The sequence below is a fragment of the Electrona antarctica genome, assembly GCF_951216825.1.
Source record: "Electrona antarctica genome assembly, chromosome: 12".
Taxonomy (NCBI): Eukaryota; Metazoa; Chordata; class Actinopteri; order Myctophiformes; family Myctophidae; genus Electrona; species Electrona antarctica.
In genome coordinates, this window is record NC_136793.1 from 50,717,263 (window position 1) to 50,735,023 (window position 17,761).

General features: G+C 47.6%; 1 protein-coding gene across 1 annotated transcript in view; it reads left to right on the forward strand.

The window, feature by feature from the left end:
* Positions 1-3,521: 3,521 nt before the first annotated feature.
* Positions 3,522-17,761, forward strand: part of cux2b (cut-like homeobox 2b) — a gene marked incomplete at its 5' end in the record, with an annotated part of 94,825 nt that continues 80,585 nt past the window's right edge. The window contains one exon of the mRNA XM_079517019.1: positions 3,522-3,728. Coding sequence (XP_079373145.1) covers positions 3,522-3,728 — 207 coding nt within the window. The remainder of the gene's footprint in view (positions 3,729-17,761) is intronic.

Consider the following 17,761-nt stretch of genomic DNA (forward strand, 5'->3'; position numbering starts at 1 on the left):
ACGCACGCACGCACGCACGCACGCACGCACGCACGCACGCACGCACGCACGCACGCTACACAAACATGCTACTTTAATACACATAAGACCACGCAGTATAAGTATCCTCCAAGGCTTATCAGTAAGTATTTCCCAGCAGTCCGGTCCCAGAGGCTGTGCCCCGCCCACATACACACACACACACACACACACGCACACGCACACACACACGCACACACACACACACACACACACACACACACACACACAGTGTGGTCCCAGAGGCTGTGCTCTGCCCACTCTGACTGATCCCCTGTGAAGAGTTATGGAGCACTGCTAACAGGTTTCTCCTCATAGCGCACCCCCCCCCCCCCTTCTCTCTCCCTCTCTCTCTCTCTCTCTCTCTCTCTCTCTCTCTCTCTCTCTTATAAATTCAACCTGTGGCCTATAGCTGCATTCGAGCCAACTCCCTAAGTAGCCATATCCTTTATCACCGAGCGTAGCAGGAAGGCAGCGTAGAGAACGTGGCTGTGTGAGCTGCATGCCTATAGCTGTGAGCCCCCCCCCCCCCCCCCCCCCCCACCCCCCCTCCCTCTGTTTCTACCGGAGGAGAAGAATTAGATGAGTCATATATACTATATATGTGAGTCACTCTCCGATCCATATAGAGTCCAGCGGGCCAGAATACATGCAGAGAAAAGGCCAGTCATGCTGTGTATATAGTGTAGCGCGTGGCTCGGATCAATGACCACTCTGTTACAGCCAGAACACGCTCGCACAGTTAAGTCATTTTGGGGCGGGAACCCCCTTTTTGGTGTTTTAAACATTATGTTATAATTCAGCTATTGAAAAATAGCTAGATCTACAAGCTCGTAGCGCGCCACCGAGTGGCGCGCTACGAGCTTGTAGATCTGCTATTTTTGAGAAATCGTGAAAATATGGCGCAAATCTTTGAATATTCTTTCAGAGCGTTTTTAACTCACATCTTAGCTTCTGGGGGGGGGGGGGGGGGTGGTCCCTGGAACAACATATTCCCAGATGGGGGGTCCGTGGCCTATACAGATAATTCCTGTTGGTCCTTGACACATGGAAAGGTTGAGAACCACTGACAAAGAAACATGTGTTTTTCAGAAAACAGTCCAACAATATAGACAGACAGACACATATATGTGACCAGATTTGACTGAGAGACTGCCATCGCGCAAATTACAGCTTTTCACCAGAGCAGAAAACCTTTTTTTTTTTTTTTATTAGTTAATAGCACAGGCACAGACTCTTCACATACTAGAGCATGTCTGAAATAAGTGTCAGAGCTGAAATCGACATGTAAATATGAAATAAATGCCCAAACATGTAGCTAGGTGTGATGTTAGAGACCACAGAAGTGAACCTTTCAAGCCTGTTTTCTCAACTCGCTGTTTTCTGCAAGACATTATACTCTATAAGCCATATCTCGAAAACGAAAATTCAAAAAAAATCCAATGGCAGTCCCTCAGTCAAATTTAGTCACATATGTTGGCGTATATATAGCATCCAAATGATTGACCAGGCCAGTGTTGATTTCGTTGACTGAAGCTAAGACGAGAAGTGTTCGTCGACTATACCTTTTTTTTTTCCCTGACGAAAACAAAATGGAAACTACATGAAAACTAAGCGTACGGTGACTAAAAGTGAGGCTAAATATAATTGGCAATTTTGTCTCAAATGTTTGCAAGGGACTAGTGGACGAGAGATCCAGTATAAGTAAGACACAAGTCATGTCTGAAAATAGCAGAAAAGTCTGAAAAGACACAAGTCATGTCTGAAAATAGCAGAAAAGTCTGAAAATAGCAGATCTACAAGCTCACAATACGTCGCGCTGCGTGACGCGTTGTGAGCTTGTAGATCAGGGGACTTACGTGGGCCGGTTAAGACTGATATGAGATTAGGGGATTTACGTGGGCCGGTTAAGACTGATATGAGGTTAGGGGACTTACGTGGGCCGGTTAAGACTGATATGAGGTTAGGGGATTTACGTGGGCCGGTTAAGACCGATATGAGGTTAGGGGACTTACGTGGGCCGGTTAAGACTGATATGAGGTTAGGGGATTTACGTGGGCCGGTTAAGACCGATATGAGGTTAGGGGACTTACGTGGGCCGGTTAAGACCGATATGAGGTTAGGGGACTTACGTGGGCCGGTTAAGACCGATATGAGGTTAGGGGACTTACGTGGGCCGGTTAAGACTGATATGAGGTTAGGGGACTTACGTGGGCCGGTTAAGACCGATATGAGGTTAGGGGACTTACGTGGGCCGGTTAAGACCGATATGAGGTTAGGGGACTTACGTGGGCCGGTTAAGACCGATATGAGGTTAGGGGACTTACGTGGGCCGGTTAAGACTGATATGAGGTTAGGGGACTTATGTGAGCCGGTTAAGACCGATATGAGGTTAGGGGACTTACGTGGGCCGGTTAAGACTGATATGAGGTTAGGGGACTTACGTGGGCCGGTTAAGACTGATATGAGGTTAGGGGACTTACGTGGGTCGGTTAAGACTGATATGAGGTTAGGGGACTTACGTGGGCCGGTTAAGACTGATATGAGGTTAGGGGACTTACGTGGGCCGGTTAAGACTGATATGAGGTTAGGGGACTTAACGTGGAGACTGAGGGGTTAGGGTTAGACTTAGGGTTAGATTTAGTGTTATAGGGTTGGTAATGTCGGACAACAGTATAGCCGTGATCAACTCACAGAATGCAGCATACTGTATTTCTCCGGAACGTCACGATATGACGTTTGGCGCTGGAGACGGTTGCGGCAGGTCAGTAGACGCGTCTACTGCAGCATTCTGTGCTCTGATTACCCGCGATTTTGTCCCTTTGATTCCCTTTGATTCGAATCTGCTAACGACTGCATATAGCGAGCCATGGATGCAGAGCATATAGCACCCCCATCGGCACTGCCAGCGGACGATGAAATCTCATTAGGATACACGTTTTTCCCAACGAGACTGTCCTGACGTGCCGCGAGCGTGCTGCGACGTCGTCCACGCCCTCCTGCATTCGCTCGCAGTGTCTCTGTTTGAGCGAGGTTTCGCCACGCCCCCCAAACACTTATTCGCCCCCCAAACACTTATACGCAACTATTTATTGGTTATTTGATTGGTTCGGGTCAGTGTTGATTTCGTCGACTAAAAACTGAGACGAAGATTGTTCGCCGACTACCTTTTTTCACCGACGGAAACTAAATGAAAACTAAGCTATGATGACTAAAATTAAGACAATTTCGTCAACGGATAAAAACTAGACTAAAATGTTAGGAAGGGATCCAGTATAAGTCATTTTACAATTTGCATGCGGAAAATAGCTCATCTACAAGCTCACAACGCGTCGCGCTGCGCCATTACGACGGCATCAAGGCCCACCAAAATACATTGTAGTCGACTAAATTTAGTAGACTAAAATATTATGATGTTCAGTCGACTAAAACTAGACTAAACACTAAGACATTCCAGGTGACTAAAATGTGACTAAAACGAAATGGAAGCTATTCAAGAGACTATGACGAGAGTTTCGCAACGCAGCTGGTCCACCGATCCTCCATATCGGGACAGTTTTTGCCCCGATATCTCCGTTTGGGAACGCTCGCTCCTCGCCATGTGCAGACGAGGTGCAGCTGTGAGCATCATAAACCGCGCCCACTCGTCACTACAAAGGCAAACATGTGACGTGTATACACTGGTCCTGGTGCGAGAAAACGTCACAATGGTCAGATGAATTATATGCCTCCACCATAATGACGGTGAAGTCTGTGTCACACAATGTCGACAATATTATCGTCGACATGCGTGACACATGGTATACACGTACATATAGGCCTGAATGCTTGACCCCTACAGTGAGTGTGTGTGTGTCGTGCGTGTGTGTGTGTGCGTGTGTGTGTTGGGGGGGGGGGGCATTTTCTTGGCACGCTTTGGGCCCACTTGTCCCCCTCAGAGGGAAGGGTCACTGCGAATCAATACAGAGCTATTCTGAGGCATAACCTTTATCCCGTGATAAAGTGGTCCTATATTATCCCGCTGGGAGAGGTCATTTCCAGGCTGACAGTGACAACCCCCCTCCCCCATCCCCCCGCCGCCGCCGCCACCCGCAGGCCACCAGGGGTCACTAATGGTCTTAATGAGTATGAAAATAATCACGTGAATCGGTACGGCGCGCGCGTGTGTGTGTGTGTGGCCTTCACAGTCGCCACGTCGCAACCCCAAACCGACCTGAACACCCACGCGGGGGGAGACGTTGGACGACGGACCCAGGCGTGTTGCTGTTTACCACATGTGATCTTAACCCATTTTTGGACCTGAGGCCGATTCTACAGAATGTCTTGTAAATCCTGATAGTTTTCTTGAAAACACATATATGTGGTTTCTATGTCAGTGGTTCTCAAACTATTTCATGTCAAGGACCCCTAGAATTTGATATGTATTTGGCCGCCGACCCCCCATCTGAAAATATGTTGTTCCAGGGACCCCCCCCCCCCCCCCCCAGAAGCAAAGATTTGAGTTAAAAACGTTCACTCTGAAAGAATATATATATTCAAAGATTTGCGCCACATTTTCACGATCTTTCAAAAATAGCAGAACTACAAGCTCATGAGCTTGTAGATCTGCTGTTTTTCAACAGCTAAAGCATAACATAATACATAATGCTTTAAAGCACCAAGGGGTTCCCGCCCGGCCCAGAATGGATTAAGTTCCTAAAAGATCTCGTCTATTACGATGTTTTTTGACAGGTCATTCGGCTGAATTGCTCATCTGTAAGCAATCAGCAAGCTCGGAGAACGAGATGACGTAAAAAAAAGACACACAGTTCCAATCTGAAGTGTATAGGATTTTCACTGTACTCTTGTCATGACTAACCCAAGGACATTATCATCAGTCACCAGGATTAGGGGAGGTCTGTTTTCTGAGTGTAACGTGGGTGTATATAGGAGTGGGTTAAATGAATATCGAATCATGCAACCTAAAAACTGTCTGGGGTGCCCACAAAAGCCTGAGCAGATGTGAAAATGACCGCAGTAGTGTTGGTGTTTTAAGCATTATGTTATACTTTAGCTATTGAAAAATATCAGATCTACAAGCTCATAGCGCGGCACTCAGTGCCGCGCTATGAGCTTGTAGATCTGCGCAAGTCTTTGAATATATATATTCTTTCAGAGCGAACGTTTTTAACTCAAATCTTTGCTTCTGGGCCCCCCCAGAAGCAAAGATTTGAGTTAAAAACGTTCGCTTTGGGGGGTCCCTGGAACAACATATTTTCAGATGGGGGTCGGCGGCCAATTACATATCATTTTTGGGGTCCTTGACATGAAATATTGAGCACCACTGATACAGAAACATAGGTTTCTGTATCAGTCAGGTCTAAATAGGTTAAAGTGAAAATACACAGAGAATATACAGTATGCATTTGTGATGCACACGCCCGTACGTTACATGGTGGGAAGATATGAGTCATCATAAGGTAGACAAGACAGGAACAGGAAGACAGGAACAATAGAGACCCAAGTGGTACAAACTGTGTGCTATGGGCATAGAATAGATTATCATGAGCACGATCATGCACTCGCACTGGTATGCAGACCAATTATTTTAGTGCTTGGCGCACCTTTATAGTGACTGCACTACAGGGCTGGACTGGGACAAAAATTCGGCCCGGTCATTTTCGCGCAAATTTGGCCCAGACCAGCCCACCACAACCAGCGCGCAGATAGCAGAAACTATACCGCCCGCTCCTTCGAGGCACACACAAACAAGCCCTGATATACCATCACTTTTACAGAACAACATAAATGATACAAACCAACAGACAACTACACAACCCTTTGTTGCTCTCACAAGAATGATGCTGGCAAAAGGATTCAAGATAGAAGAGGGTTTATTTGTCAACTCACTGATACAGGAACAGTGAAATTATCATGATGGCACTGGCAGAATGGCAGCACGCCCGGACCTTTCCTGGTGGTCTGCCGCCTATTGGCCTGCCTGCCTTTTTATCATGGCGGCCCCCTACGGTCGCGACCCACCGGGAATATGCCCGGTACGTCCTATGGCCAGTCCAGCCCTGCTGCACTATTCGACCGAACAGAACATGATACATGTCTTATGTAAGCAGTGAAAATAACGACTAAAGAATGACTCTCAGTCATAACTGCCAGGCGCAACAAGCTCTTGTATAGCGGCCCGTTCTCGCTTGTTGTTTCCGACGTTCTTTCGTTGGTTCACTCGCTGTGTTTTGTTACGGTTGCCCTCTAGCTCCAGTTAGCTCATAGCATTAGCTTCTGTTAGCTCATAACATTAGCTCCAGTTAGCTCAAATCTTTTTTTTAAGATTTGTGTTCTGTTACAGATGTACTGTAACTTTCATTTTGTTAGTAGGGGAGAGCCGCCACGGTTGTAACACTTTGCACGTTTCATTTTTTTACTCAGAGATCCGTTTATCTACATATGTAATATTTTCAGGCAACAGACCTACACATGTCTGCTACCATAAACCACTTCAAGTTTTTCAATTGATAAAACAGGTCGGGAGTTTTTAAACCGAACGTGGACGCTGTTCCAGTGTTACATTTGCTGCGCATATCAGATTAATTGTAACGGCATGCGTGATAAATGTAACAACGCTAAAAAACACCATTAAACATATCGTTTTCAGTTTAAAGCAATAATATTTCATTGAAGCAACTCCTTAACATTGTTTTCATACCATGGATGTGATACGAAAATGTATCAAACATAAGGGAAATATTAAATAGTACCGGGTGTACCAGTTTGGGCGTTTGAGTCAGTTCAATGGGAAAATACATTGCAAACTAATGAAGAACATAAGCATGAAGAATTCACCAACATCAAAGAAAAAAATTGTAGCCCACTCCAGGTGTAAAATTTTACGCATTTTGAGAAAAGTCAGTTTTTCGCCAATAACTCCCCATAGGATGAAGGTAAACACTTCAAACTTCCTGGGCACGTAGAGTACGTTGCTGTACACATACTGACGCAATGGCGTCATGATGGCGTTGACCAATCAAGAGATAACGTGCATGTTACAACCATGACGCGTTACAACCGTGGCGGCTCTCCCCTATGGTTTGAGTTGGTTCGTGCATTTGCATTTGGAGCCCCCTAGTGGCTGATGTTGTGGTCTGAGAGCTGTGAGCTTTTATGTTGGTGTTGTCCCTGGTGAATGCACAGCTACATTTCAGAAGCTCTCCAATAGTGTACTAGTCCTACTTACTTTTTGACTCCCTAACGGAGCTATGTGTGTGGGTGGGTGACTGGGTATGACTATGAGCACGAAAACAGCATGGTTGTTTTTCACCACCTGTGCGCAACCTAACGCACACACAAACACACACGCACGTATTAACTGTATATGATGCTTTCGGGTGTGCCAGTGCAGTACAGTGACAGTACAGTACAGTACAGTACAGTAGAGGGTACAGTAGAGGGACCGCCACACGGTAACTCGCCGGAACCGGGCCGGCACCCTGGGCGCGTTCCTGGGGGTCTGGAACGTCTGGTCAACTCACAGTGCAGTGTGTATACGTCTGGTCAACTCACCATGCAGTGTGTATACGTCTGGTCAACTCACCGTGCAGTGTGTATACGTCTGGTCAACTCACCATGCAGTGTGTCTACGTCTGGTCAACTCACCGTGCAGTGTGTATACGTCTGGTCAACTCACCGTGCAGTGTGTATACGTCTGGTCAACTCACCGTGCAGTGTGTCTACGTCTGGTCAACTCACCATGCAGTGTGTATACGTCTGGTCAACTCACCGTGCAGTGTGTCTACGTCTGGTCAACTCACCGTGCAGTGTGTATACGTCTGGTCAACTCACCGTGCAGTGTGTATATATACGTCTGGTCAACTCACCGTGCAGTGTGTCTACGTCTGGTCAACTCACCGTGCAGTGTGTATATATACGTCTGGTCAACTCACCGTGCAGTGTGTATACGTCTGGTCAACTCACCATGCAGTGTGTATACGTCTGGTCAACTCACCGTGCAGTGTGTATATATACGTCTGGTCAACTCACCGTGCAGTGTGTATACGTCTGGTCAACTCACCATGCAGTGTGTATACGTCTGGTCAACTCACCATGCAGTGTGTCTACGTCTGGTCAACTCACCATGCAGTGTGTATACGTCTGGTCAACTCACCGTGCAGTGTGTCTACGTCTGGTCAACTCACCATGCAGTGTGTCTACGTCTGGTCAACTCACCGTGCAGTGTGTCTACGTCTGGTCAACTCACCGTGCAGTGTGTCTACGTCTGGTCAACTCACCGTGCAGTGTGTATACGTCTGGTCAACTCACCGTGCAGTGTGTATACGTCTGGTCAACTCACCGTGCAGTGTGTATACGTCTGGTCAACTCACCATGCAGTGTGTATACGTCTGGTCAACTCACCATGCAGTGTGTATACGTCTGGTCAACTCACCATGCAGTGTGTATACGTCTGGTCAACTCACCATGCAGTGTGTATACGTCTGGTCAACTCACCGTGCAGTGTGTCTACGTCTGGTCAACTCACCGTGCAGTGTGTATACGTCTGGTCAACTCACCGTGCAGTGTGTCTACGTCTGGTCAACTCACCGTGCAGTGTGTATACATACGTCTGGTCAACTCACCGTGCAGTGTGTATATATACGTCTGGTCAACTCACCGTGCAGTGTGTATATATACGTCTGGTCAACTCACCGTGCAGTGTGTATATATACGTCTGGTCAACTCACCATGCAGTGTGTATACGTCTGGTCAACTCACCGTGCAGTGTGTCTACGTCTGGTCAACTCACCGTGCAGTGTGTATACGTCTGGTCAACTCACCGTGCAGTGTGTCTACGTCTGGTCAACTCACCATGCAGTGTGTATACATACGTCTGGTCAACTCACCGTGCAGTGTGTATATATACGTCTGGTCAACTCACCGTGCAGTGTGTATATATACGTCTGGTCAACTCACCATGCAGTGTGTATACATACGTCTGGTCAACTCACCGTGCAGTGTGTATATATACGTCTGGTCAACTCACCGTGCAGTGTGTATATATACGTCTGGTCAACTCACCGTGCAGTGTGTATATATACGTCTGGTCAACTCACCGTGCAGTGTGTATATATACGTCTGGTCAACTCACCGTGCAGTGTGTATATATACGTCTGGTCAACTCACCGTGCAGTGTGTATATATACGTCTGGTCAACTCACCGTGCAGTGTGTATACGTCTGGTCAACTCACCGTGCAGTGTGTATACGTCTGGTCAACTCACCGTGCAGTGTGTATACGTCTGGTCAACTCACCGTGCAGTGTGTATACGTCTGGTCAACTCACCGTGCAGTGTGTATACGTCTGGTCAACTCACCATGCAGTGTGTATACGTCTGGTCAACTCACCGTGCAGTGTGTATACGTCTGGTCAACTCACCGTGCAGTGTGTATACGTCTGGTCAACTCACCGTGCAGTGTGTATACGTCTGGTCAACTCACCGTGCAGTGTGTATACGTCTGGTCAACTCACCATGCAGTGTGTATGTATACGTCTGGTCAACTCACCATGCAGTGTGTATACGTCTGGTCAACTCACCGTGCAGTGTGTATACGTCTGGTCAACTCACCATGCAGTGTGTATATATACGTCTGGTCAACTCACCATGCAGTGTGTCTACGTCTGGTCAACTCACCGTGCAGTGTGTCTACGTCTGGTCAACTCACCGTGCAGTGTGTATACGTCTGGTCAACTCACCGTGCAGTGTGTCTACGTCTGGTCAACTCACCGTGCAGTGTGTATACGTCTGGTCAACTCACCATGCAGTGTGTCTACGTCTGGTCAACTCACCATGCAGTGTGTATACGTCTGGTCAACTCACCATGCAGTGTGTATATATACGTCTGGTCAACTCACCATGCAGTGTGTCTACGTCTGGTCAACTCACCGTGCAGTGTGTATACGTCTGGTCAACTCACCATGCAGTGTGTCTACGTCTGGTCAACTCACCATGCAGTGTGTCTACGTCTGGTCAACTCACCGTGCAGTGTGTATACGTCTGGTCAACTCACCATGCAGTGTGTCTACGTCTGGTCAACTCACCGTGCAGTGTGTCTACGTCTGGTCAACTCACCGTGCAGTGTGTCTACGTCTGGTCAACTCACCGTGCAGTGTGTATACGTATGCAGAAACACGCCTCGGCTTCGCATGAGACTGTGCTCTGGAGAAAAGGAAAAAAAATGACATCCACTTGGCTGGAGGTATAGATTAGCATGAAGATGAAGAGGGCCCCCTGATCAGCCCCCCCACCACCCCCCCCCCCCCCCCCCCCCCTGCATTATGCACGACACCTTCTGAGTGCTGCTTTGATGATGGCGGAGTGCTGCGCACGAGGGAAGGCACGGGGGTGGGGGCGGGGGGGGGGTTGGTGGGTGCGGGCGGGGGGTCGGGTCGGGTGCGGTGCGGCGCAGTGGGGTGGGTGGTGTGTGTGTGTGTGTGTGTGTGTGTGTGGGGGGGGGGGGGGGTAGTGGATGAGAGCTATATACTACATACGCATAGCATGGCTTCGCTAACGTGCAGCACAGCAGGCGTCAAGGCAGGCGTGTGATTGATGTCTCGGCTGGCGTCTGTAGGCAGGTTAATGGTGTGATTGTGGAGGTAATCTCCGTGTTCTCTCGTTAAGGGGATGATGGAGGGTCCGGGAGGACCCCCCCCCCCCCCACACACACACACACACACCGTGTGCGTGCATGCAACGTGTCTCTCAGGATGTGACAGAGCCCTGTTGCCTTTTTCACATACAGGGGTCCAGGCCACCCACCCTCTTTTTTTTTTTTACATACAGTAATACTGTATGCGGATGAGAGCCCCCTGCAAGCCCCACTCTTCCCTGCATCACAGGAAACGGAGCCAGCCGTGAGATTATCAGTGAGAGAAGTCGCCCCGGCAGCCGGTTAACCCACTAAGACGGGGGGGAGGGGGGAAGAATCTTTTTTCATTTTTTTATTTTAACCGCTTGAAAACATTGTTTTCTACTTTGGGTTATTCAAAGATAGCAGATCTACAAGCTCACGGCTTGTCAGATGCTTGTAGATCTGCTATTTCTTTGCAAAAAAAGAAAAAATCTGGGGGAAATTGTTGAATGTATATTTTAAAAGCGAACATTTTTTAACTCAAATCTTTGCTTCTGTGGGGTTCCTTGGCGAACCAAATATATTGTTGAGATGGCTGCCCAAACACATTAGGGTCTTTGGGGTGGGGGGGACTAGCTCTAGTTTGAGCACCACTGACATGGAAACACAGGTTAACCCATTCTGGGCGGGAACCCCTTTTGGTGTTATAATTTAGCTATTGAAAAATAGCAGATCTACAAGCTCATAGCGCGCCACCGAGTGGCGCGCTATGCCGGCGCCGGCGCGCTATGCCGGCTTCAGGTGGGTTAAGCCTTTTGTCGAGGCAGTTGGATTGATAACGTCTGTCTGGCCTTCGCATACATCCAGCAGTGTCTTTGGAACGGTGCTCGTTTTGCTCATTGTCACGTTGAAGGTTATATAGGAGTCCATTAGTGTGTGTGTGTGTGTGTGTGTGTGTGTGTGTGTGTGTGTGTGTGTGTGCGTGTGCGTGTGCGTGTGCGTGTGACTGTGTGTGTGTTTTATTCGCTATATATCATAGCTGCTGCTGCATTAGCTGCTGTTTGCTTTCCTTCATTGAACACAGAAGGCCCACGCACGCACGCACGCACGCACGCACGCACGCACGCACGCACGCACGCACGCACGCACGCACGCACGCACGCACGCACGCACGCACGCACGCACGCACTCACACACACACACACAACCGTTGATCCAGATGATATAGTATTTTTCAATATTTTATACTTCCACTAATATTGCAAATATTGTACTTTTTGAGTGGTGCAACCACTCCTATAGACAGCTATGTGTGTCCCTGGCTGCCTGGCTGTGTCACTGGCCGTGCACGAAAATAGCGTTTGGTTGGTTTTCACAACCAAGTGTCTCTGTTGCGCAGCCTAACACACACACACACACACACACACACACACACACACACACACACACACACACACACACACACACACACACACACACACACACACACACACACACACACACACACACACCCTGGCCACGTTCCTGTGGGCCTGGAAGTTCTGGGGACCCCCCGGGGAGCACCACTCACTTCACACGGGTGTGATTTTTTTTTAACTCCACTACAATTATCTATCATCTTACACTTCGGCTATTGACAAGTAGCAGATCTACAAGCTCACGCAATGCGTCGTGAGCTTGTACGTAGATCGGCTATTTTCAAAACGTTTTCGACAAAATTGGAAAACTTGACTTTTGTACTTTTACGCTCAGGTAAGGTTTTGATCACATCTCTTTTACTTCAGTGTTTCCCAAAGTGGGGTCCGGGGACCCCTAGGGGTCCTTGAGTGAGTTCCAGGGGGTCCCCAGCTAAATGATAGTGTGGAACCAAATGGACCCTTATGGGTCCAAAATGGTAGCCTGGCTAATAAGCCAGACTCAAATCACACTGTTGTGTGGTATTTGAGTCTGGAGATGCTGTGTATGGATCTTGTTTCCCGGGGGGCGGGTTCAAACATTTTCTATTTGACGCAATTGGTCAGAGCTACTGTCAGTCAAAGGTCTCAAGCATTGAACGTCACTGTACCAAAGCCCGCCCATATTGCATACCGTGTCCCGATTGGCCACACCAGTTCTCTGGTATAGGAAATGGGTGTACAATTGAGCCTCTCCAGACCGTAATCCGCCGGCAGGCAATTTATTTTTTGCCAACGGCTGATTCGGTCTGGCTTATTAGCCAGGCTACAATTGTACGCCCATTTCCTACACCAGAGAACTGGTGTGGCCAATCGGGACACGGTATGCAATATGGGCGGGCTTTGGTACAGTGACGTTCAATGCTTGAGACCTTTGACTGACAGTAGCTCTGACCAATTGCGTCAAAGAGAAAATGTTTGAACCCGCCCCCCGGGAATCAAGATCCATACACAGCATCTCCAGACTCAAATACCAAACAACAGTGTGATTTGAGTCTGGCTTATTAGCCAGGCTACCATTTTGTTCCATTTGTACACTCTCAGAGTTAAATTAACATTGATTTTATTATTATAAATTGGGGTCCCAGAGATATAAATGCCATTAAATGGGGGTCTGTAGATTAATGCATGTCGAACGGGTTGAGCATCACTGCTAGAGATGTAAAAATCTTCTCTTATGGGGGTCCCTGGCATATCTCTTCAAATGGGGGTCCGCGGGCTAATTAGTGTCAATTTGGTGGTCCTAGACGTGAAAACGTTTGGGACCCACTGATTTACATGTAACTTAAAGTATTTATATTGTGACTCAATGACAACGATACAGGAGGGAGTGGTGGAAAAAGTACTCACTCGTTTTACTTAAGTAAAAGTATCAATGTGGAAGTACTCTGTTACAAGTAAAGGTACAAATGTACTTGAGTAAAAGTACAAAAGTAAATGTACGTAATGTACCAAAAGTGAAAGTACTCATTATAGCAGAATGTCCCGTTTTACGTTTTCAAATGTATAAAATTTTGTGAGCTTGTAGATCGGCTATTTTCAAATGGCCGATGAGGCTGAAGTGGTTAATGTATGTTTTGTAATAATATTAATAATCAAAATCTACAAAGTATAACTATAGTAACTCAAGTTTTCAAATAAATGTAGTGGAGTAAAAAGTACAATACTCCTACCTGAGATGTAGTGGAATAGAACTAAAAGTATTGGAAATTGGTAATACTCAGGTAAAGTACATAATATAAGTCAACACTGTGTACTTAAGTAGTGTGCGTGCGAGATAGAGATAGAGAGAGAGAGAGAGAGAGAGAGAGAGAGAGAGAGAGAGAGAGAGATGGCTGAGAGCATGCAGACTATTGCATCTGTATTGATTGGTGCTCCTTTTCCATTTTCCATGAACTCCTCTGAGCTGCTCCAAGTGGGAGTGATGGTGGAGGAGGGTGGAGAGAGATTTGCTTGATCTTTATGATATTTCTTTAAACATGATGCTGTCGTTATGGCTCCCGAGGGGGAACACTCTTCGGGCCATTTCCAGTAAATCATCAAAACTCCCTCCGACCCTATAGCCGCTTTACACGGAAGCACATGCGCACGCACGCACGCACGCAGCCATGCACGCACGCACACACGCAGCCATGCACGCACGCACCATATTTATAACCCCCCCCCCCCCCCCCCCAATCTAAACAGTTTGAGATCCCGCCCATCAAACCCATTCTCATAAGTGTCCCCCCCCCCCCCCCCCCCCCCCCCCCCCCATAATATCCCAAATGCTGCTGTTGTTTTTTATTTCCACACCGATATAAAGCGAGCTAGGGGTCGATCTGGCTTCGTATAATGTAACTGTGTAACTGTAACGTACTCATGGCCCTCCTCAGTGGAGGAGTCTTATCAGACAGAGGATGTAATCGACAGCGACAGGGAAAAACGACATGGGCAATAGATGACAATAATTTGAATTCCGTCTGCTCTCAGAGTGGGGGGTCATTTGGGCGAGTCTGATCTGATTTAGCGCGCGCGTGCGTGTGTGTGCGCGTGTGTGTGTGTGTGTGTGTGTGTGTGTGTGTGTGTGCGTGTGCGTGTGCGTGTGTGTGTGTGTGTGTGTGTGTGTGTGTGTGTGTGTGTGTGTGTGCCAGAGGACACACCGAGAGGCGGTCGGTCACTGGCCGCGGCGTCCGTCCGTCCGTCCTCTGACTCACAAACAGGACTGTTGGCGAGCGAGCAGGGCGCTGGGAGCCCTGTAACCCACATATCCACTAGCCCATTGACACCTGGAACACATCCGTGTCGCCTTATTAATAGCTTTTAACCGTTATGTTAACCCATTTAGACCTGACGTCGAAATAAAAAAAAAGTCTTCTGAAAGAATATTATATTCAAAGATCTGTGCCGCATTTTCACGATTTTTCAAAAATAGCAGACCTACAAGCTCATATAGCGCGCCACTCGGTGGCGCGCTATATGAGCTTGTAGATCTGCTATTTTTCAATAGCTAAAATATAACATAATGCTTAGTTAAAACACCAAAAGGGGTTCCCGCCCAGAATGGGTTAATCTTTTTTAGCAGATCTACAAGCTCATAGTGCGGTGCCGCGCTAAGAGCTTGTAGATCAGCTATTCTTTTTTTTTAATTGCGAAAACGTGTGCAAATATTTGAATATACTGTATATATATATATATATTCTTTTTTTGGTCCGGCGGCCCAAATACAGACACATTTTGGGGTCCTTGACTTTTTGTTTGTAGAATGTGGTGGTGGGGCCTCAACGGGCTAGTGCAGGTGCCCTCTCCATGGGGCCAGGTGGTGGCTAATTCCCTCCCTTTGTCCCTCCTAATGAATCGTTAATTGGTTTGCGTCGCCTGTGGAGCGCAAGATAGCAGGTGCCGCCGAGCAGGTTGGTTGTGATGGAGGCCGCTGACACCGGCGCGCGCGTGCGTGCGTGCGTGCGTGCGTGCGTGCGTGCGTGCGTGCGTGTGTGTTTGTGCGTGTATGTGTGTGTGTGTGTGTGTGTGTGTGTGTGTGTGTGTGTGTGTGTGTGTGTGTGACTGTGTGTGTGTGTGTGTGTGTCCCATAGCGCGCTACACACGCCGCGCACACCTACAATTTTTACGGGCCAAATGTCAGCTCGCAACGCGGGGCCGCCGGGGCGGCGGCTATATAGCTTGGCCGTTAAAACAGGACAAATAACCAGCTCGCTTACAGTGAGGCTAATAATTTGTGTACTTGTCACTATAAGTTCTTCCGATGAAGAAACAGAGTGGGATGTACAGTAGTGCTTGACAGTACTGTACATCTGTACAGTACTGACACGCAAAAACAATGCACTGTATTAGCGGTTTCGGATGTTATCAGACGATTTAACCCATTTTGGGGCGGGAAGCCCTTTTGGTGTTTTAAACATTATGTTATAATTTAGCTATTGAAAAATAGCAGATCTACAAGCTCATAGCGCGCCACCGAGTGTTGTGTCCACAGCGCGTTGTGAGCTTGCAGATCTTGAATGCTGGGTGCGCGCACTCACCATGAATCCAAGCAGAGGTCCTCACACGAGTATAGGTAGAACACCGCCACAAGTCCGCAACTCGTGCCATACTCAGCCAGTCCTCAACCGATTTGTATAATTCCAAGTAGTCTATACTCTGTGAAGTGTATATTTTCATCGGGTGTATAAGAGAGAGATGGTAGGGTAATAGGCCTATCTCACAGCCCCCTTTCCACGCCCACTTCCAGTAGATAGTGGTGTCATTTAACATTAGGCATTTACACTTTTTTTCTCTGGAGAATCTAAGTACATTTCCTTTGATTGATTGATTGATTGAAGAATTTATTAACAGTTTGCAGAATTACAGTACATTTCAAGCACAAACTCAATACAAAGGCTGTTAACTGTGAGTGGACGACCCAATTAAGCATTACACTTGTTTCCAACAGGGTCCACCATGTTCAAATCATCAAAACATTTAGAGACGTACAAATAGACACTTCTATAGACAGAACAGGAATTCATCAAAAAGGAGGTAAAAAGGGAAAAGAAATATATACAGTGAGGGGAAAGAAGGGGGGGGGCGGGGGGGGGATTCAGATTTTACGGGGACCAGTTTCGAATTGCAGCCATCCGTAGGTGCCCTTTGAGAGCGGTTTTGAAGGAGTCAAGGGATTCGCATGTCTTAATGACAGTTGGTAGGGCGTTCCACATTTTGGTGGCATAGGAGCGAAAAGAATTTAGTCCCTTGTTTGTGCCGAATCTGGGTTGTACATGGTTCGTTGCACTCCCTCTGGTGTTGTGGGTGTGGACTTCGTTAACATTAAGGAAGTATCTAGACAGGTACATGGGTATCTTGGTGGTGTATCGAATCTTGTGGACCAGACCCATTGCAAGATGCTGTACTCTGTCGTCGACCCTAAGCCATTCCAGCCTGTCGAAGTGGGCAGGGGTGAGGTGGGTTCGGGGGGCTAGATCAAGTAGGAGCCTGACCAGTTTGTTTTGGGAAGTCTGGAGCCTGGTTTTAAGGGCCTTTGAGGTGCTGTGGTACCAGGAGGTGCATGCATAGTCAAAGAAACCCTGTACAAGGGCTCCTGTTAAGGTCTTCAAGGTGTTTTTGTTGACCAGTGAGGAGATCCTGTAGAGGAATCTTGTTCTATGGTTGACTTTTTTGATTACGTTGGTGGCCATTTTATCACCGGAAAGATTAGCCTCCAGGATGGAACCTAGGTAGGTAATTTCATCTTTACGTGTGATAACATTGTCACCCACTCTAACCAAGAAGCCATTTGCCTTGCTGAGATTACTAATAGAGCCAAAGAGAATGGATTCAGTTTTTCCCAGGTGTAAAGATAGTTTGTTATCAGCGAGCCAGGTGCAGATTCTACCGAGTTCAGAGCTGAGGGCATTTTCAACCTGCAGTTTGTCCCTGTCCGAGACCAGCAGTGCTGAGTCATCTGCGAACAGGAACAAGTTGCAGTCACAGGCTGAAGTCATGTCGTTTACATATATTAGGAACAGTAGAGGCCCTAGTATGCTTCCTTGTGGAACGCCACAGCTCACTGGGAGGGGGGGGGACAGTGTTCCGTTCACTTCCACCATCTGTTCTCTCCCCTCCAGGTAGGATTGCATCCAGCTCACTGATGTGCTATCGAAACCAATTGCTTTTAGCTTGTTAACCAGTATGGAGTGGTTC